The sequence below is a fragment of the Leucoraja erinacea genome, chromosome 22, assembly GCF_028641065.1.
Source record: "Leucoraja erinacea ecotype New England chromosome 22, Leri_hhj_1, whole genome shotgun sequence".
Classification (NCBI taxonomy): Eukaryota; Metazoa; Chordata; class Chondrichthyes; order Rajiformes; family Rajidae; genus Leucoraja; species Leucoraja erinaceus.
In genome coordinates this window covers 22,874,244-22,901,755 of record NC_073398.1, presented here as the reverse complement: position 1 = coordinate 22,901,755, position 27,512 = coordinate 22,874,244, and the positions used below count along the sequence as shown (strand labels likewise).

At 38.3% G+C, this 27,512-nt stretch overlaps 1 protein-coding gene across 16 annotated transcripts in view; it reads right to left on the bottom strand.

Annotated features, from left to right (window-relative positions):
* magi2a (membrane associated guanylate kinase, WW and PDZ domain containing 2a) overlaps positions 1–27,512 on the bottom strand; it is a 369,023-nt gene that overhangs the window by 81,052 nt on the left and 260,459 nt on the right. For all 16 annotated transcript variants that reach the window (XM_055653114.1, XM_055653115.1, XM_055653116.1 and 13 more), the window contains 3 exons: positions 17,823–18,033; positions 17,519–17,598; positions 17,194–17,232 (listed from right to left, as the gene is read on the bottom strand). In XM_055653114.1, the coding sequence (XP_055509089.1) occupies positions 17,194–17,232; positions 17,519–17,598; positions 17,823–18,033 (330 nt within the window). The remainder of the gene's footprint in view (positions 1–17,193; positions 17,233–17,518; positions 17,599–17,822; positions 18,034–27,512) is intronic.

The following is a 27,512-nucleotide window of genomic DNA, read 5'->3' as shown; positions in this document are numbered from 1 at the left end:
CCTCTATAAGATCATCCCTCATCCTCATGCGCTCCAAGAAATAGAGGCCCAGCCTACTCAACCACTCCCTATAGCTCACACCCTCTAGTCCTGGCAACATCCTTGTAAATCTTTTCTGAACCCTTTCAAGCTTGACAATATCTTTCCTATAACATGGTGCCCAGAACTGAACACAATATTCTAAATGTGGTCTCACCAAATACAAATGAAACATGACCTCCCAATTTCTATACTCAATACTCTGACTGATGAAGGCATATTTGTATTGTATACATAGAGTGTATTTTTCAGTGGTATGCAATTGGAAAGAGAAAACGATGCCCCTCAATACATTCATTTTGATAATGTCTCTCCACACTAAATTTCCTGCCTATCTTATATGCTTCAGGTGAATATAGTATGTAATGAAGATGACAGCAATAGAAATTACTGGTAACTGAGAGAAATGTCAGGTTCGCCCCATACATTCTTTTCTTATTATTAAAGCCAAAGTATCAAGTTTTAAATGTTTAATGTAAGTTCTCTGTGTGGGTAAATTAAATATTTAAATATCACATCAATTGGAACAGAGTGACAAAGCAGCAAGATACATTAGTGCAAAGGGATGAATAGACTCGTATGAAAAAAAACTAGTTACATCATACTTTTGCCAAGTTAATTCTACCATTTATTCTTGATGTTTCCTTTACAAATGTAAATATCTCAAGGACCACAGAGAAAATTCAACCCTACTTAATTTTTTAGTACATTGCTTGAATTCCTAAATATAATTTCATATTTCTCATAACTTTCACGCCCATTGGATGAATGTCACTTCTCAGAGAAACCATTCAATTCAATTTCCCTAATTATTTCATGCTTTTCTGTTCTCTCCCATATAATCACGTCTGTTACAACTTCTGACATTCCATTTATGCAATATTATTGCAGTTCGTTATTCATCACTTAGAACACTTCAATAATATAAGTGTCCCAAAGAAATAAAATAATACAAGTTATTAAAATCTTGGAAAGTTCCATTGTGACATCAGTGTGCTGGTCTAATTGCAAAATTATTATCTGCAATGGTGAGGTTCGATGTAAGGCCCCCAGATTGCGCAAGACGGAAGCTACCAGAGCGCCACGGCATACAGGTGGTAGCCACTGAGCCTGTACCCCGCGGCCGAATGTAAAGCCCGGTGGATGCGGCCTGCAGGGAGTAGCCACCAAGCCGACCCCTGCTTGTAGGATCCAGCGGATCGCAGCCTGGAAAGGGGAGCCCATCGAGCCAGCCCCTGCTCGTGGAACACAGTAACCACGGGCTGCATAGGAAGCCGCAGAGCCGGTCCCTGCTCATCCTCCGAAGACCAGAGAAGGGAAGGATGGAGCAGCAATGGTGACGGATGCGACCGGCGAGAACCGAGGCTGATAGGAGAGGAGAGGGAGCCAGTGTCTGCCTACTACGTCTTCAAAGTCGGTTGCAGGAGGCCATCCCGGGAACAAAGGTCGACGGGCGAGGAGTGGGACGTCAGTTCACTGATCAATCCACACATCGAAGGGATGGCTGAATGCAACAGCCTGGGGATTGCCTGTAATGGGCACTGCTCAGAATACCTAGAGCGTGGACTGGACATTGAAAACTGTGCCAAAACATGGCACCTCTTGCATGCGGAATCAGTATTTCTGTACAATTTGTTAATCAGGAAGGTAGACACAAAATGCTGGAGTAACTCAGTGGGACAGGCAGCATCTCTGGAGAGAAGTAATGGGTGACGCTTTGGGTCGAGACCCTTCTTCAGACTCTTATTAATCAGGAATGTGCTTAGGTATGGCAATAATCTACTGTTTATAAAATAATTTCATCGCGTGTTTGCACTTTGCACATGTTTTAACCATTGTTAGCCCAGGACTGTGAATTACTAGTCCAGTGATTTAGCTGTGGCACCATTGCCATTCCCTGTGTATCACCGAGGGGGCAGAAGTCTTACATTCCTTTGGTATTTATATTTTAGAACACCACTTGGCATAAAGTAACTTTAAATTTCCAATGCAGTGCAACCATGAGTACAAAGTGACCAAATGAGCTAAGCAGTTGGATTACATTTTCCAACAACTCATAAATACATTTCACTATTAATTGCAGAGAATTAGATTATTTTGTAAACATCTAATTTTGGTACATGTTCTGTAAACTTATTAACAAATATAGATTTTCTTCTCTCTCAACTCAAAATGTGAAGTTGATAACAGAAAAAAATGTTTTATTATTTTGATTAAACCCATACACATTGAAAGAAATCATTACTCTGGGATCAACATTTGTTTATCTAGAAATATATATATTATGTTTTCTCACTAAAGGCTCGCTAAACATATATAAACATAGCCACAATATATATCAAGGCAATCTGGAAGCACTACTTGACATTGCGAAGAGTAAGTAAGCACTTGCTAAAAGAATTATGTGTTGAGCAATTTCATCAATGCTGGGCAGGTGTTGAGAAACAATGCTCAGCAGCCAAATCTCCAAATATGTAAAATTAATTTTCAAATCATAACTTGCAATAATTGCACGAATATTCTTCACATTTAAATTTCCAGGAAAAAAACTATTTAAAGTAGCCAGGAAATTAATGATAGACCTTGGATAATGATGTCATGAAGATATGAATATAACAAACAAAAGATCAGAATGTTTCAAAATTTATATTGGAAGCCTATAATAACCCCACAGTGAACTCCAAATTGTCAATGAAAACACAATGTATATTTTGTCATTGATTCTGCATTTAATATTTATCGATCTAAATGCATATATCTCAGACCCATCAGAATCCTCTCCAGTAACTTTCCTAACACAGATGTTAGGCTCATTGGTCCATAGTTCACAGGATTTTCCCTGGTGTGCTTTTCAAATAGAGGCAGTAGCCACCCTCCATCTTCCGGCACCTCACCCTTGTCTAATGATGATTCATATATTTCAGCCAGGGCTCTTACAATTTCTTCTCTAGTGCTTCAGTGTCTGCAAAGTCCTTCAGAGGTCTTCAGTGTCCATCAGTCCTAGGAAATGTATCTACCATCTTACTCCTTTGGATGTCCAGAACCTCCTTGACCATAGGTCAGACTCTTCTCAAGAAACCTCCATTAATTATCCCAAGTTCTCCAGGCTTCATGTCTTTCTCCACAGTAAAAACAACGGAGAAATACTCATTGAGGACCTTGGCCATCTTCTGTAACTCCACAGAGAGATTACCACTTTTTGTTAATGAGGGGCACTATTCTCTCTAGTTATCATCTTTCCATTAATGTACATTTAGATTTTCCTTAACATTATCTGCCAGTGCTATTTCCTGTCCCTTTCATGGCCCTCCCTATTTTATTAATTAAATCAGTTATATACTGTAAATACCAGGGCTACATGCAGGCAAAAGGATGGGTATTCTAAGGCATCTTAATTTCTGACTTCCTAATGTCTTTCCACCATCTATAAGTTACATATCAGGAATGCAGTGGAGCAATCTCTACTGGTTGGATAAGAGGAACTGTAATAACACTCAAGAATCTCATCACCGTCTCGATCAAAGCAGCCCTAATTACCACCTTAAAGGTACACACTCTCTATTACAGGTGCCCACTGTCTCTAGATGTGCTAACTCAATGGGTTACTCCAGCACTTCGTGACTTTTTTTGTAAACCAGCATCTGCAGTTCCTTGTGTCTACATTTCATCATTACTTGGAAATATAATACAGTTCTTTCATCATCACTGGGTCATTGTTGTGAAACCAAAAAAGCTGCTCTATTCAAGAAAGCTGTTTGAAGTCTTCTTGTCAAGTGGAATTAAGGATGGGAATTAATTGTTTGCCTCGCCAGTGATATCCACATTCTATCATCATGCTACTTGAAATAGTTGGTAATATCTCAGAGTTAGTTGGACCATGATGTTAATTGATTACTACTTGAGCATTGTACTAAATCATAGTTCCAATGTGTAGGTCTCAGTCACTAGAACAATTTTTTTTATCTGGCAAATCCAATCCTTGAATTAAGGTTTGATGGCAAAAACATAAAATAGTGAAACTTCATTAGAAAATTGCAATGCTATCCATGAAATAAGACATTCAATGCATTATACTTTTTTCAGTCTTAAAATTCGTTAGACAATGTACAAATGTATTGTTTGTTATCTACAAAACATTTCTAACCAGCTCAGTTCTTTTTGTATGTTATGCTCTTTAAAATTGATGTAGGCTACAAAGATACATACAACCATTTAGACACAGAAAGACAGCATACTGAATACAGAAATATAACTACCAGATCAGAATGGTTGGAGAATTATTCCCACCTAATAAAAATATATAACATTTTAAAAGAACCTGCAGTTCATGTTTTATTTAACACTATTTTTCATGTGTTGCGCCACATAATCCAATATACATAATTTTGTTCACTTAGGAATTTTCTTTTCAGTTACAGGACTTTAAGGATTTGATTCGTAAAAGCTTTTGCAACTGTCAAATTAAACAAATATTATTAACAGGGGACTTACTTACTTATTCTTTGCTGATTTAATACCCTTAAAATAAAATGCACGTGGATATTTCTGCTTCAATTACTATTTCATTTGCATATTTAGATAGCAACATGCCACAAATACTTAACATGTTGCAAATTAAACCAATTAGAATTGAAGTAAAATGCAAACTAATTATCAATAAACATAAACAAAATGGATAAAGAGAAACACAGTGAATCAAACTTTGTGCTACAATAGAAGGGTTTGTTGTCAGATTGAAACAGAGGCACAGAAATATGTGCTGAGAGCAAGAATTCAAAATTAATCTACTTTCCATTTTCTCTCCATAATCCTATACATCCAACTGCTTGAACTTTCCTCTTATCTTCCTCTGCTTGAACAACCTCAATGCCTGCAAAGGCCCTGTTAGAAGATCATAGCTCCAAAATCCTGTTAAATAATACGGAATGTTATCCAAAGTAATATTTTAGTGAGGCAATGCTATATTGAATTTGAAAATATATCTATATTATGTTTCAGGTGGGTACAAAAGATAACACTGCAACTATTATAATTCACACATTGATAACATTGACTTATAAACCAATTATATAATGGTTGCGAGTACGGTAATTATTTTCATGGGCCTGTGATTTTCCCTATCAGATTAGAGGAAAGGTAGCTGACTTCCTGCATATGAGTTTAAATGTAGAGCCTCCTATGATTAATGTCATGCTCGTGGCAAATACTTCCAGGAAATAAATAAGTAGCAGGTTAAAATGTGATTTGGTTGCAGACCACATGGCAAGCCCTAAAACCTAAAAGGGCCAAAACTGACCCAAACTTCAACATCAATTTATTCTTCTTCAAGACTGGACTAGAGGGGATACAACTGTTGTGACCAACTCCACCTTTCTCTCCCCACCTGATTAATCTGACTTTCAAATCTTTCCAACCTGGATCCATCTATCATTTGCTCACTCTTGCCCCATCCCTTCCCCTTGACCCTTTCTACGAGTTATTTACCGTTTCCTCCAGCCTTGAAGAAGGGTGCTAACCGGAAAATCCATCTGTCCATTTTTCTCCACAGATGCTGCCTGGCCCACTAAGTTCCTCCATAATTTGTTTTTTTGCTCAAGATTCCAGCATATCCAGTCTCTTGTGAATTCAATTTATCCAATTTTCATTTAAATGTTCTTTCAATAATTATTCTACTTTCAATGGAAAAAAGACTGACCATCTCTGTGCCCCTCTTGATTTTATAGACCTCTAAGATTACCTCAGTTTCCTTCACTCCAGGAAATACATTCCCAGCCGATTCAGCCTCTCTCTGTAACTTAAGCCCGGGAACATACTTGTGAATCTTTTCTGCATCCTCTCAAGCTAAATCACCTCCTTCCTACAGTATCATATCCTTCCTTTAGTAAAAGAAAATGAAAGAAAACGATTTGGCGAGGTTAAAGGCATATATTTTGGATGCTGTTGCTCCTTGTATTATCATGCCCACCATGCCTCGAGATGTGAATCAGGGAGCAGCTATTTGACCACTGAGAGAAGCTGGTTCAGAAAGACCCAGGCGGTAACATTCCCTGTGCCAACCAGCAGGGAGACTTGTCCGCAGTGGCCACAGTTGGACTTGACTCCTGTCTTGATTACATAATTACAACTACAAGATCTCGGTCCCCAATGGGGAAATGATAGTGTGGATTTTGTCTGAAGCTCATCACCACTAAGCTTTGAAAATTTCAATGGAAATACCGCCTGCCCCCCGAGGCCTTGTTTATTTTGGTTGGGATATGGTGTTTTGAACTTGTCAGTCAGGAATGGTGCCAAGGCTTTTGTGTTTAAGAAGGAACTGCAGATGCTGTAAAATCGAAGGTACACAAAAATGCTGGAGAAACTCAGCGGGTGCAGCAGCATCTCTGGAGCGAAGGAAATAGGCAACGTTTTGGGCCGAACCCCTTCTTCAGACTGTGCCATGGCTAGCTCAAATAGGTTTCTGCAGTATGGATTCAAGAACATTCATGTCAAGAACAGACACAGTTGAGACCTTTGATGTTGACTATCTACTTTTCTGATGAATTAAACCCCTCTTTCTTGACTGTAATGGAGTGGGGTCTTGAATACAGGCTGCAAATGACTGAAGCACTGAAGAAGCCATGCATCTCCTGGATGTGAGCAAGTCATTGATCCTCCTGTGCTTTCTGTGTCCACAGTCAATTCTTTAGGTCTGGGTTCTCTGCTGGACATCGGCCTTCAGGTGGCACATGAAATAACCGTTGTCAGATATAAGTCTTTGAGCCGGACACCACAAGAATATAGCAATCATATTCAATTGTTGAGACCAAAGTGAGACATGATCCTTCTATTACTGAGAATTAATCACCTTTTCCCAATGTGTATCTTTGCCTGGCTAAATTAGTTCAATAGCTTTAAAGTGGAAATCTATGAGGGTTGTTTCACCTCTTTCTGTAAGGGCTTCATGTCTTGAATGATAGCTCTTCAATGTATCTTTCTATTCACCGCATGACAATCTGATCAATATATTTTAAGTGTCTTACAATTGAATCGGTTACATCAATATTCTTCAGCTGGTCAAGGCACAAAGTCTTCCCAGTGAGCAGCAAACTATCAAGCTGCAGGGATCAATGACTTTGATGTTGCAAGTCACTGACTTTCACACAGGATTTCATAATAATATAGCACAAGGGCACGGCTGAATGTCATCTCATGAAATGCTACAGATCTCACAGAAGCCCTTTGAAGCCCTGAGCAGTGTTGGCAATGCCCATCAGAGAGATCCAGGTACAATCTGTGCATCTTTGTCGATGGACATTTGGCGCACACCCTTATTGAGTTATCTGCAACACCTATTCTGAAAGCCACAGCACAGCACTCCCTGAATTAGTAGCTTAGCAGCTAAATGCTGTCAAATTAATTCACTGGTAGTTTAGTTTCTATGGACTTTGATAGCAGTTTGTACTCAAATCAGGAGATGTCCTGATATCAACAGAGTGTAAATTATAAGTAAACCAATAAAACACCTCACTAATTCTTCTACAACTGTTCCATAATGGTTGTTGTGTCAGAACAGGCTTTAATGTGCATAAAATATCATATCAAACACTGGGAAAATGACACCACATAAGACTGGATTGCGATCAGAAGTCCCAGTCTAATTTTATAACTGATGCAACTTCAACCAGAATTGATCATTAACGCAATTTGCTCACGGAAAATAGGGGACTGGAGAGTAAAGGGCCTGTCCCACTTGGCTGACATTCGCGCGCCATTTACGCGACATGCTAGCATGTGGGTAGCGTGTGGGTAACTCATGGAGTGGTGTGGAGGACTGTGGAGTGGCATGGAGGAGTGTGGACTTAGTCCTGAACGAAATCTTCGCGCGCCACCGGCCTGTCGCGTAACTGACGGCCAGGCTCATAAGGCTTTTTACAGTGAAGAAATCCAATTCCAAGGGGACTGTACTTAGAGCCATTTGATCAATGCAGAATCCCAATTGTAAGTCAATTTATTTAGCGAATGCAAAGTCCTTTAGCCAAGCAGTTGCCTCTTGATCTGCTGTATGAAGGGTGACAAGTCCTCCTTTGAGTCTTTGTTGAGGGCATGCTTCAATGATGTGTTGCATTGTTTGCTGCTCTCCACAAGCACACCGTGGGGTTGGACTGCTGCCCCATTTGTGAAGGCTGGCCAAGCAGGGGCCATGTCAATTGAAAAGAGAAAATATTGCCTTAAAATAACAAAATAGACACAGTCAAAATTATGTTTGTCTTAATAAATTTATCAAATATTGGGTCTGATGAATAAAAACTGCTAAAATAAAGATAGCATTTGCCTGGCACATGAGGATCTTTTTACACGAGCCTTTTTACATGAGCCTGCAGCTTCTACCTCTCTTTCATCACTACATTTCTCAAGCCACTAGAATACTAAATCACAGCTGTTAAAATTAAATCAGTTTCCTAATTGGATTCAAGCAGCTATATTTAAGTATGTGAATGAAGCAGACGTTGGGGGTTGGGGGATGTGTTTTCTCCATTAAATATGTATTGACCCCATTCCCTGATCCCTTCTCACATGGCATGGGGGTGGGGGAAGGATGTGAATAATTGGTTTACACCTTTTATCATGACTGCTGCCTCTGTCACAGGGGATGGGAAGGTGATCATTAATATGTGCATCATACAGTGCCCTCCATAATGTTTGCGACAAAGATCCATCATTTATTTATTTGTCTCTGTACTCCACAATTTGAGATTTATAATAGAAAAAACCCCACATGTGGGTCTCCTATCCCCTACCCTCAGTCCCTCCCTCCCTCCCTGCATCCATCCATCCATCCATAAAAAGCAACTACCTGCCTGCTCGCTGCCGCTGCCAGGGGGAGGGGAGATGGAGTCGGTGTTCATCACGGTGGGCACCACGAGTTTCGATGAACTGGTGGAGATGATCTCCTCCAAGAAGGCCGTGAGGGTGAATTACCGCAACGGCGGCATCTGAGGAGACGGACCCGGAGGGACGGGTAGACGGGACCACCATTGCCGCAGAGGGTGGGCGGGAGAGAAGGGTGATGGATGAGGGAGAGAGGAATGGGACCAGGGCCTGCACTAAAACCCCCTGCGGCCTATGCCAGTGGTGGGGGTGACAATAGACAAGCTACTGTGAGGAGGGGAGAGAGGAGTAGGTGAGTGAGGCGGGACAGGCGGCCGCCGGCGTGGCAGGAAGGGGCGTCGCCATCGCGGCCGTGGCATTGACTGACAGGAGAAGAGACTAATCTGCGTGGCGCTAACTGAAGGAATCTGCGCATGCGTGGTTTTTAAGATTTTTAAACCTCGATAACTTTTGCCACGGATCGGAACGAAACTTGTTGCACTCGCAGCACAGGAGAATGGTGAGTAATCTGGCGAAAAATTGTAGCGCTGTTACATACCGTTTTTGTGCAAATAGAAAAAACCCGCAAACCGGAAGAGCCCAAAAAGTTTTAGTTATGTATAAATGCTGGTCACCAGCTGGTATACCTATTGAGAAATGTAATAGCCAGCTCCCATAGTCAACTTTATCATGACTTCTGTCCTTGAACAATTCAACGTGAAAGTTAGGAATGAACTGGAGATCTGATGCCAGCTGAAATATTTAAGATATTTACTAGAGATTGTGTTCTGAATTACTGTGATGTGACTGGCTGCTCGAGGGCTTATTAACATGCTTCAAAATCAGAGAATCACTTAGCAACAAATGTTTTTGGGAAAGGGGAATCCATGTCAGTAGGATTGCTATTTAAGGGCAGTTTTCTTTACTATTGACTACAAAATTTAAGCCATTATGTTGGCAAAACTACTACTGTGATATTTTATAAATTCAAAATGATTCAATGATAATTTATTGTCCCATGAACCTCGGTACAGTGAAATTCTTTGTTTTTGCATACAATCCGATAAAATCATGCAGCAGACCTCACCTAGGCACAACATAAAGAGTCACCACGTTTTCGGCAACTAAATAATTACAAAAATTCAAGCAGAATTAGGCCGTTCGGCCCATTAAGTCTGCTCCACCATTCCATCTATTTTTCCCTCAACATTCTCCTGCCTTCTTCCCCTAACCTTTGACACCCTTACTAATCACGATCCTATCAATCTCCTCCATTCTAAAGGTACGTCCTTTTATTCCGACGCTGTGGCCTCTGGTTCTAGACTTTTCCACTTCTGGAAACATCCTCTCTACATCCACTGGAATCCACTTATAACAAACTGGAAGATTAAGTTGGATATCCATGCGGAACATGTTGAATACAGTCATAACACACATGATCAGGGACCAATGCATTCCGTGGTCTTCCATCTGGAACTACCTGAGAGTTTAAAACTGATACTCAGAGATGAGTAAATCTTTAAAAGTATCTGAATCAAAAAACAAATGAACAAACCTGAGTCACATTTACATGCTAAAAAATATTTTAAAACATTACATTTTAAGTTAGAAAAACAATACAAACTACTTAATTGCATTAACCTTTTAAATTGAGATTAACAAACTATTCAAATGAATGGGGTCAAACTTCGCTGGGGAACAATTCCTGGCATATTGTGGAGGAGTCAGATGTGAACTCAGAATCTCTGTACCCCATTCTAGCTCTCAGTACTGAATTAAATCAGAAGTTGAAGTAAAATAAACTTTAAAGAAATGATTTCCTAGTTGAAAATCAATTTGCTCAAAACTAATTATCCATGTGAATTATAATGTACATTACTAAAATTAGTTTCTTTGTACCAGACAGTATGCTCCGCAGGTATTACCACTTAGCGTGCCATTAATAAATCACATGCAACTCACACAACAAAGGACCATTTTCAGTGAATTTTCTGCCAGGCTTAACATTGGAAATGTTCATAATGGCATCAATTTTATTTGATTATAGTGGAGAAAATAATGCAAGCTTTTGTTGGAGTCTGCATCCTGACACAAACTGCAGGACTTCACATCAAAAATTGTGCACCTGTTATGTGTGACCTCTTCACACCCGACATACTGCTTGGCCTACATGCTCTCTCCCTCAATTTTATTCATAGTACTAGTTTCTGAAGAAACAATTTAAGGAACAGTCTGATCATATTTACAACATTGCACAAATAAATCCAGATTTAAAAAAACAAATTTGTTTTTCCAGTACTACACATGTCAAGTAACTTTAATATTTAAAAGTCAATCTGCCTATAAAGATACTCAGAAATAAAATGAGTAAGAAGCCATTTTCACTGAACAAATATTGCTAATAGAAGGATAAATACATGTTTTCTTGGGGATTAGTTCAATGGAGCTGAACTAAAAACATTTTCTACAATTATGAAACTTTTCACACAATGTACTCTGGCAGCTTCACAAGAGGCATTAGGATGAAAAAGGTTATGTATATCTACTGCCAATGTTTTATTTTATTGATGTTATTCCACTGAACTGTATAATTTTGAATTCAAAGAGCAACTCTGTCTGGAAAATAATAATTACATTCAAAAACAGGTTTCAAAAATAGCAAGCACTTTAGCTTAAAGGAAGCTAGACCTATTGTAGTTGTAGATATAATAAATAATCAAGGAAATCCCACAGGCATTCAGAATATTGCAGCAATGGCGCAGGCCATTCAGATGAACAGATCTATAACAATATGCATATTGCACATCCACGTCTTCCTACATTACCTAATCTTATGTTGTCAACATTCTCCGATGTAACTGAACGAGTTCCTATAACCTTCCCCTTACATTCGGCATCCCAGAATGCAACACCTTACACTTGCTTGGATTAAACTCCATTGACCAATACTCTGCCATACCTGTAACGGATCTATATCCCGTTGAATCCATTGACAGCCTTTCTCACTGTCTGCATCCCCACCACTTTTGGTAACATCTGTAAACTTACTCACAAACCAATCCATCTACATTGATGTCCAAGTCCTTTATATTTATCACAAACAACAGAGGTCCCAGCACAGATCCCTGCAGAACACCATAGGTCACAAACCTACAGATAGAAAAACACCCTTCCTTCCCCCACTCTGTCTTCCATGTGTAAGCCAGTTTAGAATCCAAACTAAATGAATAAAAACATTAAATGAATAAAAGGAAGCTGCAACCTTTATTAACCATGGCAAAGAACACCTGTCCGTGTTCTCACTTGACACACTTCATAAAATAAACAGTCTACTTGCCAAATGGGATGCAGCAGGTTGATGGTCCAGTGGCTATCAAGCAGATAGCTTGAAGGAGTATTACCATGGACCAAACTGGGAGAACAGCCACAGTAATCTCTTAGCATGCTGAATTTGAGCTTCTGTAGCTTCCCCGGGGATCTTAAATAAATGTTTTTGTCATATCTTTCTCAAGTGAGTATTAACCATATTACTACATATTTGGCGTGATATAACACAGCAACCTGCCAAGTCAGTAAATGTTCATTAAGCACAGCTTGAGCAAAATAAATCTTCCAATTATCTACACTGTCCTATGATTGTTTTCAAGATTTTTTTAAACACACAAATTTTACTTCTTTCTTTTAAAGCAAAGCTTGCTCTAGAAAAAAAAGATACCCCTTAATCATTAATTGAAAGCAATAATGTGCTTTAGTATCAGATTGAACAAACATAATGTGGGAACCCATGAGGCCTACACCAGGAATGAACGCAGCACTCTCCTGTACTGCTATACTTCCAAGATACCAGCCTATTGCACTTGGTTCTCAAATTATTTGCGATAATGAAGTACAACATGTGTGCAATCTGAATGTCAATTATAAAATGACAATATCGAATTATCATTCATGATTTTTAAAATCATAGGACATTGGAGTGGAATTAAGACAAGCAGCCCATCGATTCTGCTGCACCATTCTATCATGGCTGATCTATTTTTCCCTCGCAATCACATTCTCCTGCCTTCTCCACATAAACTTTGACGTTCTTACTAATCAAGAACTTATCAATCTCCACCTTTAAAAGGCACAATGATGGCCTCCGCAGCCAACTGTGGCAATAAATTCCATAGATTCACTATGCTCTGGCTTAAGAAATCCCTCCTTATCTCCATTCTTTAGGTTTGTCCTTTTATTCTGTAACCTCTTGGCCTGGAACTCTCCAACTAGTGGAAGCATCCTCTGCACTTTCACTCTATCTAGGCCTTTATTATTCAAATATGGGGCCCAAATGTATTCCAAACAGAGTTCCAGATGTGGCCTGACCAACACCTTATTAAGCCTCAGCATTATACCCTTGCTTTTATATTTTAGTCTTCTCAAAATGAATGCTAACATTGCATTTGCCTTCTTTGCTACTGCCTGCAAATTAATCTTTTGGGAATCCTGCACCAGCATTCCCAAGTCATTTTGCAGCTCTGATTACTGAATTATCTTCCCATTTGGAAAATGGTCTGTCTTTATTCCTTACACGAAAGTACATAACCATACACTTTGCTACAGTATATTCCATTTACCACTTCTTTGACCACTCTCCCAACCTGTCCAAGTCAACACTACTCACAGACCCAACATCAACACTCACTGGGAACATCACTGGTCACTGGCAGCCAACCCAAAAATGCACCCTTTATTCCAAATCTTTCAGCCAGTCACCCAGTCTTCTGGGCATGCTAATACCTAGCCTCTAATACCATGGGTTTCTATCTTGTTTAGCGGTCTCACATGCGGCACCTTAATGCAAGCCTTCGGAAAATCCAAGTAAACAACATTCACTGACTCTCCTTTGTCTCTCCTGCTTGTTACTTCATCAAAGAACTCCAAAAGATTTATCAGGCAAGAACTCCCCTGAACAAAAACATGCTGACTTTGTTGAGAACTAAGAATCTGCAAGTTCAAAATCAAAGGTAGACACAAAATGCTGGAGTAACTTAGCGGGAGAGGCAGCATCTTTGGAGAGAAGGAATTGCCGATGTTTCATAGAAACATGTTTCATGTTTCGGGTCGGGACCCTTCCTCAGACTGATGTCAGGGGAGGGACAAAGATAGAATGTAGGCAGACAGTAAGACTGGTCGGAGCACTGGGAAGGGGGAGGGGTTGGAGAGAGAAAGCAAGGGTTATCGAAAGTTAGAGAAGTCAATGTTCCAGGTGTCAACTTCTCTACATCGGTGACACTGAGCGCAGGCTCACTGATCGTTTCGCTGAACACCTCGGCTCGGTCTGTCTTGACCTACCTGATCTCCCGGTGGCTCAGCACTTCAACTCCCCCTCCCATTCCCAATCTGACCTTTCTGTCCTGGGCTTCCTCCATTGTAAGAGTGAGGCCTAGCGCAAATTGGAGGAACAGCACCTCATATTTTGCTTGGGTAGTTTACATCCCAGTGGTATGAACATTGACTTCTCTAACTTTCGGTAGCCCTTGCTTTCTCTCTCCATCCCGTTCCCCTTCCCCGTGCTCCCACCAGACTTACTGTCTCTATGCCTACATTCTATCTTTAACCATCCCCTGACATCAGTCTGAGGAAGGGTCTCGACCCAAAACGTCACCAATTCCTTCTCTCCATAGATGCTGCCTCACCGACTGAGTTACTTGAAGAAGTTCAAAATCAAATTCTCCTGAGTTAGATTTAAGTTTATTTAAAGAACATGACAATGAAACTAGATGTTGGTGTGAGGGAATGCTCCATAGCTTCATACATTCAATGAAGAATAATAGGAGGCACTCTATCACTCTATTTTTCTCTATGAAGAATCGCACATTATTGCCACTGGATAATCTGTTAATAGTATTACAAGGATGTATTATGATCTGAAGCTGATTTAACTGAACAAAGGAAACAATATGCATTCAAATCAAGGAGGATTCCAACATGACTAAAAGTTTTACAATTATGTTTGCACAAAATTTGACGACTACCAAAAGAAGTGCCTCCTTTCAAATTCAAACTTTGGATAAATTACAGATCAAACCCCCATCAAACTGCTGATCTTAAGTATGCATAATAAAACTTGTATTGGCAAATATTAATTCACCTTTTTTTTTGCCAAGAAAAAAAGGTAGACTCAGAAAGTTAGATAATGGATAATCAATCCAAATGATTACCTCACAGATAAATACTGTATGTCAATCTGCCAATTCTGTTGTGTAATTTATTTAGACACTTATTACATTACGGTCAAAAACACTATTTGATGTACTATAGATTAGGGTCAGCCTGCAATGAAAGTTCAGTCACATGTACAGTCTATGCTCATAATATGTGAAATGAAGTCCCAAAATTCATTGCTGGAATGCAAACCGGCCAAGTGCTATTTTGGGTCTCAACCCAAAACATCACCCATTCCTTCTCTCCAGAGATGCTGCCTGTCCCGCTGAGTTAATCCAGCTTTGTGCGTCTATTTTAACTGTTATTTAATTCCTTTTCTGATGTAAATAATCCTCAAAGATTATGAAATATATCACAGTACTTTAAAGATAATTAAAGACTTCCCATTGATTGAGATCTATCTATTTTTATATAAATTCAAAAAAGCAAAAACGAATCATTTTCTGCAGTATCTATAATCAGAAGTAATAATCTTCACAGTTTGAATGATGCAGAAGTATAAATTAATAGTTGTTTATCATTGAAGTAATCGCATTTGTCAGATATCTATATATTTATTTAGTAGCTGAGATACGGGCTTTGTATTGTACATTGTATTTGGCATAAACTTTTGTTTTCTGTGCACTAACGGCTCCTGTTATTTGAGAGATTAACTCCATTTAGGAACACCTCACGTATGCACGGATCTTTTTTCAGCAGCTATAAATGCTGAATTTTATCGTTGGCAAAAGAAACACATCAGGGATTCTTTAGGATCAAGAGACAAACAGGCAGTAGGTCAATGAAATATAAAGTACTACAAATGCTGGAAACCTAAAATAGAAAAACATGCTGGAGGTACTCAGCAGGCCAGGTATCATAATTGCAGATAGAAACAGAATTGTCCCATCCAGTTGAAGGTCCTTCATCAGAATTGATGAAATAATTAAATATTAATAACTCTATTTCTCTGACAACAGAGGCTTCTCCTATACGCCCAACATGCGTTTTCCCTGTGCATGGGGTACAAACTAAAAATATATATATGGTAATGGTTTAGAACAAATCATAACAAAGATAAAACTAGATGGTCAGACAATAGATTTAGGTGACAAGACATCTTAATAAAGCCATAACGCCAAATTACCATTTCTGCCATTGTTACCATGGATGTAGCTGCAGACACCATTTTAATTGATAACTTTGTGTCTGCTGCTCATTGTGGCAGTGCTGTTGCTAAGGCAACGTTTGTTTCAGTGCAGCGGGTAGATGAAGAGGATAAGATGCTGGATTTCAAACAGTTGCTGTATTCTGTTACACACATATTGAAACTGCAATATTTTGAAAAAAATGCTTTCAATTCCATTAAGATTTGGAAATATAACTTCTAAAATAAATCTGTGAGACAGCATAGAGTTATTACAAAAGCCCTTTCTTTATAATTGGTTAAAATAGGATAAAATAAGATTTTTCGACAGTGGAATAGCAAAAGTAAATTAAGAGTCTCCGTTAGCACTGTGCATGGCAATTTAATTAGACAATATTGAGAACCCATCTTAGATTTACCGGTTAATAAACAATATACCTGTTTTATACATGTTGAAATATATTGTAACGGTTTCTAATTTCCAGCAAAAGTGCTTGAATTTTGAAAATGAAAAGCAATCTGTTTACGGTTTTATTTACTTTTTTTAAATCAGCATTATGCATTTAGTTACTGCTCACATATCCATGACAAAATAAAAAACCTTTTACTCAAATTTTTTGATTTTCTGTAAAGATTATTGATACTCAAAAATTTTTTTTACATTGCACCTAGAAGTCTCAGTTGCCTCAGAGGATGCTTGTTGCATATTTGTGTAACAATTATGTAAGTATATTTTAGATTAAATAAAGCAAAAAAAGGTTGCAAATGTTGTAGAGTATAATGCAACATTGAAATTCTTTTCCTCATAGTAATCCAAAAAAGCTTTGCGAATGCTTTCATGAAATAAAAACAAATTGTGCCAGTGGAAATGCAGAAAAGAGATGGCATAAATTCTCAATGAAGTGAAACAAAATGGCTATATCAAAAGAGCTATATCTTGAAAATAAAATGAAAACAATTACTTAAAGTTACAGTACCTAGCTTTTGTCCTGTGATTCCAGATTGCAGCTTGTCTCCTTCAATTTTAAATCAGAAATATAAAATTAACATAGAAACATTCTCCAAGGCACAGAAAAAGACAACCTCAGCTTCTACACTGCTGCAGCTGATATCATTGGGTTGGAGAAGAACAAACAATATGCAGCGAGCAGTGAAGGTCACCTGTGTCCCAGTGTTAGCTGCTCTCATTAACTATTATTCAGCAGCAAGATGCACTCTCCAGCTATCAAATCTAAAACAAAAACAGTTGAATTAAAAAAGGTTATGTACACATGCAGAGCAAAGGAATGTGGATTTACTTACCGTTATCTTTACATTCTTCTGGAGGCTTTGCCTTTTTTGCTAACCGAGGATCAAGCCACGATGTTGTTTTGGTGTTATGGCTAACAAAGAAATAAAACAGTTCAAGGGATATTCTTAAAAATTGCTTGTTCAAATCAAATTAAAATCAAGGCATCCTTTGCTAGCACAATCTAATTAACTGCAGAACATGCGCGAGGCACGTTTATTTGGCTATATTCAAGTTAACCTATGTTTAAAATCATTTAACTGAAGTCAATTAAAAATGTTCATCTAGAAATCACAGATATTTGAATAAATGCCTTACTCAATAAAGTAGACTTCTCCTTTTTCAGTATATGCCATCTCCCAGTTCTCAGGCAATGGACCCAAATTGTCTCCATCCTCTGGTTTGGTTTGCTTCTCTGAAACTGAATCTGCTTTTGTTCCCTTTGTAAGGCCATAGACTGGTGCAGCACAAGGATGTGAAAAAAATTCACCTGAGGCATCAGTGCTTTTGTCTTCATGTTCACTAGATTCTGTTGGATGACACAGATAATCACCCTCAGCAAAATACAACTAATGCACAAACAAAATAATCATTTTGTTCTGGTGACCAATATAATTGGACAGAATCACAATGTTGGTACACACAGTGCCCTCCATAATGTTTGGGACAAAGACCCATCATTTATTTATTTGCTTCTGTACTCCACAATTTGAGATTTCTAATAGAAAAAAAATCACGTGGTTAAAGTACATATTGTCAGATTTTAATAAAGAATATTTTTATACATTTTGGTTTCACCATGTAGAAATTACAGCAGTGTTTATACATAGTCCCCCCATTTCAGAGCACCATAATGTTTGGGACACAGCAAAATAATGTAAATGAAAGTAGTCATGTTTAGTGTTTTGTTGCATAGCTTTGAAAAACTCCTTTGTTGCTTTAGCAGTATGTTTGGGATCATTAGGTACACAAAAATGCTGGAGAAACTCAGCGGGTGCAGCAGCATCTATGGAGCGAAGGAAATAGGCAACGTTTCGGGCCGAAACCCTTCTTCAGATTGAGGTCGTGAGATCATTATATTGCTGTACAATGAACCGCCGGCCAATGAATTTTTAGGCATTTGTTTGAACGAGCAGATAGGATGTCTATACTCTTCAGAATTCATTATGCTACTACCATCAGCAGTTGTATCATCAATGAAGATAAGTGAGCCATTATCTTCAGCAGCCATACATGCCCAGGCCACAACACCCCCACCACCGAGTTTCACGGATGAGACGGTATGCTTTGGATCTTGGGCAGTTCCTTCTCTCCTCCATACTTTGCTCTTGCCATCACTCTGATATAAGCTAATCTTCGCCTGTTCTGTCCACAAGACCTTTTTCCAGAACTGTGGTTACTCTTTTAAGTACTTCTTGGCAAACTGTAACCCAGCCATCCTATTTTTCCGGCTAACCAGTGGTTTGCATCTTGCAGTGTAGCCTCTGTATTTCTGTTCATGAAGTCTTCTGCGGACAGTGGTCATTGACAAATCCACACCTGACTCATGAAGAGTGTTTCTGATCTGTCAGACAGGTGTTTAGGTATTTTTCTTTATTATAGAGAGAATACTGTCATCAGCTGTGGAGGTCTTCCTTGACCTGCCAGTCCCTTTGCGATTATCACCAGTAATCTCACCAGTGCTCTCTTTCTTCTTAATCATGTTCCAAACAGTTGATTTTGATAAGACTAAGGTTTGGCTGATGTCTCGAACAGTTTTATACTTGTTTCTCAGTCTCATAATGGCCTAGTTGACTTTCATTGGCACAAATTTGGTCCTCATGTTGATAAACAGCAATAAAAGTTTCCAAAGGTGATGGAAAGCCTGGAAGAAAGACTAGATGCTGAGAGCTCTCTTATACCTGCATTAAGGAGGCATTGAAACACACTTGAGCAATTACAAATGCCTGTGAAGCCATGTGTCCCAAACATTATGGTCCCCTGCAATGGGGGGACAATGTATAAACACAGCTGTAATTTCTACATTGTGAATCCAAAAGGTCCTTTAATAAAATTTGACAATGCAACCACATGTGATTTTTTCTATTAAAAATCTCAAATTGTGGAGTACAGAGGCAAATAAATAAATGATGGGTCTTTGTCCCAAACATTATTGAGGGCACTGTACCAGTTTATTAACTGATCTAAATTTAAAATAAAACAAAACAAAACAATTTGTGGTTCAGTGGACCTAGAACTTAAAACACTAGTTATATCCAGAATCCACTAAATAAAATGCTTGTAATGATGAACACCACATTTTTAAAACTAAATGAATTCAATTAAAAACCCCCATAAAAATATAAATAAAACCATAGCGTATTTTTAGGGCCAAATGTAGCTGGAAAAATATCCAGCAGATCTGATACTGGGCAACGAAGTGCAAACATAGGAATAATGCCTTAAAATAAAATTCATCGCAGTAAACCAAAACTTACGTAGGTTTATCCAAAACTGCCAACAGTAAAGCCTCTGACAAGGAATTCAGAAATTAAACTGAGCAGGACATCGATTAACATAATCTTACCCACAGGTAAATTCAATAGCTAATACGTTTTAGCATAGGTGGAAATGTTAGAATGTGGAAATGAAACTAATGGCAGGGCAGGAGCTGATGATTTGTGGTTTTTTTTACTCTGTGATGATATGAAAATGTCTTCACCATACACTGAAAATATACATCTTAGAAAATGTGGTGAAATTCTGGTGTATTATCAAATTCTATCTAAATTTACAATATTTTTTTCTTGAGCGGCTAAACACATTAATCCAGAAAATAAATATGAAATAGTTCTAATTTTAACGTATTATTGAATATCGATTCTGTCACTAATGGCTAGATATAATCCTCACAACACAACAATATAAATTACAACAGATAATCATCCGACAATTTTGCCACCTCCAACGGGATCCCACCACTGGCCACATCTTCCCATCTCCTTCCCTTTCGGCTTTCTGCATAGACCGCTCCCTCCATAACTCCCTGGTCAATTCATCCATTCCCACCCAAACCACCCCCTCCATTGGTACTTTCCCTTGCAACTGCAGGAAATGCTACATTAATTGCATTACCTCCCCCCTTGACTCCATCCAAGGACCTAAGCAGTCATTCCCGGCAGAGTTTCATGTGCACGTTCTCCAACCTCATCTATTGCATCCGCTGCTCTAGGTGTCAACTGCTCTACATCGGTGAGACCAAGCGCAGGCTTGGCGATCGCTTCGCCCAACACCTCTGCACAGTTCGTATTAACCAACCTGATCTCCCGGTGGCTCAGCACTTCAACTCCCCCTCCCATTCCGAATCCGACCTGTCTGTCCTGAGCCTCCTCCATGGCCAGAGTGAGTCCCACCGCAAATCAGAGAAACAGCACTTCATATTTCGCTTGGGTAGTTTACAGCCCAGTGGTATGAACATTGACTTCTCCAATTTCAGGTAGTCATTGCATTCTCCCTCCCTCCCCTCCCCTTCCCAGCTCTCCCACAGCCCACTGTCTCCACCTCTTCCTTTCTTCTTCCCGCCCCCCACCTCCACATCAGTCGGAAGAAGGGTCTCGACCCGAAACGTCACCTATTCCTTCGTTCCATAGGTGCTGCCTGACCCGCTGAGTTTCTCCAGCATTTTTGTCTACCTAATGGCTAGATACGTCATTTATGTTTGTACATTGAAACTATTTATATCTTCATAATTTCCAATGCAGAATTTATGTTATATGCAAAGGATAGATCTGAGTTTCTCATCCATCTGTATTTTTCCAGAAACCTGTAATGATCAACCTGAGGTATTTGGCTATCTTCATTCTGAGCATGCCTGTAAAAATATTTCAAATAAACATGTTTAATTTTATTTACCTTCAGGCAGATTAAGAATGAGCCAATAATAAGGCCAATAAAAGTATCAGACTACACTCCACTTCCATCTTGGCTCAATGGCCAAGGAGATCAAGGCCCACTCTGTAGATTAAAGCACACAACGTAGGCTGATTCTTCACAACAGTTCTGGCGAAGTGCTGAACAGTCAAAAGTTCCTTAAGAGGACAAGATTATAAGGGAAGCATGCTGGCCTTATTGGATGAAAAAAGGGTATGAGAACTAGAAGCAAGAAGTAAGGCATTTAGTCCCCGACATCTCATTTGTCATAGAATAAAATAAGATAGCTGTTCTTAGCACCGCTTTCCTGCATTTAACCCTATATCAATTGAATTCCATGAAATCTAAAACAATGATCAATCTCGGTTTTGATTATATTCAACAAATAACCCTTTACTGTACCCTTGGGTTGAGAATTCCAAATATTCGCTGCCCTTTAAGTGCAAAAATCTCTTCCCATCTTTTGATGGGGATGAATAAGGACAGGCATTATTCAATTGAAACAAAGCAATAAACAAGTGCCAGACCCCATAAAGGGAATCTAACAGTTAATGCAAAGGATTGCTTTACACAAATGAAGCTTTATTGCATATTTTTTCTTCAGAGACAGGTATCTTTTAGCCTATATGTTTCCATTGAAGATCTTATTCAAAACAGCTAGATCCAGTATAATCGCATTGAGGGAGAAAGACCGAGTTATTTTCCAATATTGATTTAATCTGAATATTGGACAGTAAATAAGTTAAGGTTGCAGCCACCAAAAAAGAAAAGCGCACTAACTTCAGAATTTCATTGCTTTAATCAACTGTAACCACTTTAATCGAGGTCTATTCTTTCCCTAAATTAAATTAAATTAAATTAACATGCTTTAGATAAATTGTCAAAATTATTTCGATTATCATTTCAGGAGCTGCAATACACATGACACCTACTCAGTATAGTGCAAGCCATACGTTAACTGTATTTGGAAATACTATATAACAAACCAATATTTTATATTTTGTTCTATATTTCCCATACTAATCATTAAAACAGTAAGATGCTTTCATGCAATGGTAATACTGGCACTAAACAAGACAATACACTCATTTTATGCCATTTGAGAATTAGACAGCATCTGCCAAAACATCTTTTATTTCATCATTTACCACTGTCAGTGAAAGGAAGCTTTACATCCTGTAAATGAAGTAGACATGAAGACTGGTCTCTGGGGTGGTGTACAAGAAAAATGTTAACACATATTCCAAGCAAACAAGTCATTTCAATATGGATTATTTCATGTAGAACTGAAGCAGATGGAAATGTTCATCACATTTATTCAATGTATGTTTTCCCACTATAAATAGAGGCTGTGCCTTCAGTCAAGAGTTCACTAACCTGTTCATCTACAAACCATTCTAATTTGCATACATATTTTTTATCTATACATTACATTATATAAATATGTCAACAAGACAGCATTGGGGCCTAATCCACATATTGAATTATCTTTTCATTCATTCAGGCCTGGAAATATGAGTATACTATGGATAAATAATCTAATTAATCTATTATCTCTAACGATTTCACATAATGTTTCTTTTCTATCTATTTACTGAACTACGAAGGACAATTAGCAAATCTCTTGTACTCATCATTCATACTCCAACATGGTTACCTTCTCTCCTGCTCATGCTAAGGACTCACTTCAAGTTATGATCCAGTTATAAACTGATATCAATTAAAGGAGATGAAAATCGGCTTCATTGTTTATTCCATAAACACAATGTCACAATCTTTTACCATTAATGCATTTCTGACAGTAATGCCATCTAGCAGACTTTAGCATCAAATTCAATTAGTTCTCAAGGTTGAAATGCATAATCTGAAAATATTATTTTAGGAAATATAGATATTCATCAATGCATGCACTGAAATGCATTCCCAAGTTCCATTGCAATGCAAGTACTTTAAAGAGAGTCTACAGCTATTGATAAAGTAACTGTTACAGGACTAATTCAATTACATAGCACATATATATTTTTACATGGAAAATAATAAGAATTTTAGATTGTCATATTTATCACAATAAAGCTATGAAATTATCTTCCCCTTTGCTCTATCTATTGTATTTAAGTTTGACCTGATTGTATTTATGTATACAATTATCTTATCTGTTTTGGATAGCATTCAAAATCTTTTAATTATAGCTCAGGACACATGGCAATATGAACCTAGAATAAACTTGAGCATGTATTTTGCTCATTTAGGAAAATATTTCTGATAATTTCTGATAATATCAATTATGGCTTATATTCTTCAAAGAAGTAAGAGAAATAGAAAGTAACCATGTTAAATAAAACATTTTTTTTCCTAAAAAGTCAGAAACCACTTTAGAAAGTATTGACTGAGATTTGTCATATAATTATCATCAGCAAAGATACAATTCTGGAGAAATCAAAGGGATTAAATCCCGATAAATCTCTTGGACCTGATACCCTGTATCTGAGACTTTTAAAAGTGGTGGTACAGAGACAGTGGCTACAATCTGATGATCTTCGAACATTCCTTAGATCCTGGAACAGCTACAGTAAATTGGAAAATGGCAAACATATCAATACTGAGACAAAACAGGGAAAAGGCCTAACATTAGCTGTCAGAAACGTGATTCAACACAGCATTAAGAATGCAATAATAAAGCACTGAAAAAATGATATGATTTGAAATGGTAAGGCATGGTTTTATGAAGGATGGATTTACTTGATGGATTTACTTTTTTGTAAGACGCAAGGGGCATTTAGTATCTTTGAAGGACTTTTTAGAAAGGTTGTAGTGTAAAATATTCACAGAATCTAGAGCATGACAGCAGCCCAGATGTTGCATTAGATAGAAAACATACAATGGGTAATAGGAATAAAATGATGTTTTTTTCAGGTTGGCAGGCTGTCACATCAGTTACCATCGGAATCTACTTTGGGGCTTCCCTTGTTTATCAGTGTAGTTATGATGTGAGAATAATAGTAAAATAAATTTGAGAAGAACATGGTCTACGAAAAGATTGGGACAGGTGAAATGAGTGGGCAAAGGGGTGGAAGATGAAAAAATATCAGGCTGTGAAAAGAAAATTCAAAATATATTTTACATGGTGAGAATTAGTTTCTGTTATGAAAGGTTACATGGGGTAGCACAGTGGTGCAGCACTAGAGTTGCTGCCTTACAGCGCAAGAGACACGGGATCGATCCTGACTATGGGTGCTGTCTGTTTGGAGATTGTATGTTTTCCTTGTGACTGGGTGGGTTTTCTCCAGGTACTCCAGTTTCCTCCCACACCAAAGACGTACAGGTTTGTAAGTTTAAATTGTTCCTAGTGTATAGGAGAGTGCTAGTGTAGATTGATCTCTGGTCAGTGCGGCCTCGGTGGCCCTGAGGGCCTGTTTCTCCTCTGAATCTCCAAAGAAACTGATAAACATTCCTATCGAGGGATCTGTGTGTATTAGTTTAGGACCTGCAGAAAGTGAGCCTGCAAAATCACCAAAGTGTTTAGAAGCAGTTTATTATCGCTTAGAGTTCAAAGATAAGCAAGTCCTGTTGTGATATATATCAGCTCCATAGATGCTGCCTCACCCGCTGAGTTTCTCCAGCATTTTTGTCTACCTATTGTGAGATTGCAAGCTTTGGCAAGATTCAGATGAGTTTATTGTCATACGTACCAGGGTGCAATGAAATTTCTTGTTCACATGAAAATCACAGAGTGAACAGTGTACATACAACAATAAATACATCGGCCAAGGTAAAGTAGCAAAATTTTGCAAGACGTAATGTATTTGACACCGAGCCAAAAGATAGAACAGAAAAAAGGTAATGGCCAGGATAGCAGGCATCTATGACATTACTTCCAGCTTTCCTGATGCAAGTCATTGTGAAGAAGGACTTGATGGAAGGCAGTGATAGATTGGGATACGTTCACCACTCGCTGCGGATTCAGGCTGTCATGAGCGGAGCAATTACGCTAGGGTTTTAGGGAGTGAACTCCAAAACCTTGGTCGTGGCCATCAATAGTGCACCAATTAATACATTAGGAATGTGCAAAAGACAGAATTGTAGCAATGAAAGCTTTTAGGATTGGGTAATAGGATTGGGTAATATTGCCGGAATGAAACACTTGAAAGGGAGGCATTGTCAGAGTCGCAGTTGAAATTGGTTAGTTAATTATAGCAGTTTAAGTGCAGTATGTGCAAGAAAATTTTGAGTGAGTACAAGGTTAGCTATGATATAAAAAAACAGGTGGTTCACTGGGAAATCATTGGAACTGTGAAATCTACAAGTAACAAAGATCAGAGCTGTATTATTATGTTATAAAAGTGGAAATAGACAGTTTGTCTTTGAGTATCCCTATTTGTTCCCCTCTTCACTTTATCTGATCTCAGATGAGCAAGGTTGCAAACTGACTATTCTATGTATTAGCACCCACACACTGCTTAAAATCCAATTTACCAATGTATTTAAGTGAAAAAAATACATCAATTTAAATGGTGACACTTGTGGACACTTTACATTCAAGTTGATCACCTTTTTGGATAATGATGCTTATTGTTACCATTGTTGCGTTCTGGAACCTGGCATTTCAAGTAGCAAACTGTCATGCAGTTGATGTCTTTCTGGCACATCAATTCTAAATGAACTAAAATATTTCAAGTGACAATCAAATTCTGCTCTTTGCACAAGGTAACTAACATCTCTCTGAAGCAGTAAATAACAAGGGAAGCAGTAAATAACAAGGGCTTTGTCAGATCAAAAATAATTCTAAAAGGATGTTATCTAAGATATTTGTTCACAAACTATAGCTTGTGGACTCGGAATGGCCACATACACTCTGCAAAACAAGAGACCTACAACATCATTGCATTTACAATTTCTCATCCTTTGTGCATATCCACTGTATTTCAGAATTACATTGTAAAATCTGTTACGGGTCACGTGAATGCTTCTTAAGAGCCAAACCACCAGCCCTCTTTCCACTGATTCAATATAATTTGTTTTGCACGATATCTACGTAAACCACACTTTATTTGGCTTTTCTATATATGAAATGTTGCACACCATAAACAAAAGGAAAATAAAAAAACATGTATTCCAACCGAAAACTTCCTGTAGGAGGGAAACATTATCGCAGACTGGCTTGGTGCCAACTAAATTCACGCCTTGTCTTTGCACAGATGCCAAAATATGGATCAGCCGTTCCTGAGCCAATCAACTCACAATGAGTAATATGATTTCCCTATAGTTGTGATGTAACTAAGTTATTGTGAGAAACAGATTTGATAATTATCTGAAGAAGGGTTTATTGTGAGAAACAGTTTCTCCATTTGATAATTATTAAATATTAGTCTAGATGAAGTGGCTTTTTATAGACCATTGCAAAAAAAAAAAACTGTATGCCATCACCACTATTCATGTATAGCTAAATTTTCCATTTATACTGGAACCTTTCTGAAAGCAATTGGAGAAAAAATAGCATGGTATCTTTGCAGCTGCACCATTTCTGAACCACTAGCCTGGGGGTATTTGGGAGAACTGTCAGTTTGTTTATTATTCTGCTTCTTTTCATCTTCTATCATACAGTACTTGCTTTTTTTCTCTGGTCAGTACAATTGGAAGAGCTCAATACCTTTGAAATTCGGGACATGACGGTGCACCAAAACAGCTTGTCAATGTACGCCCTGAGTCTTAGACCCTTTGGGCTACCATGTCGATGTCGACCGTTTTGTTCATCTACACCCATTCCATTTTTCTGCATTAGATTTGTATCTTTCTATGCGTTGCCTATTCAAACACCTGCCTAAATGCCTCTTAAATAAAGTGATTATATCTGCCTTCGCCACTGCCTCTGGCAACGAATTTCAGATATCAACCACTCTATATGAAAAACTCTTCCCACAGATCTCCTTTAAATCTCTTCCCTCTCATGTTAAACCTATGCCTTCTTGTTTATAATATCCTGCCATGAGAAAAAATGTAATCTACCTACCCTTTCCATGTCTCTCTTAATATTATACACCTCTATCATGTTACCCCTCAGATTCCAGAGAAAACAACCCAGTTTAATCAACCTCTCCTTAT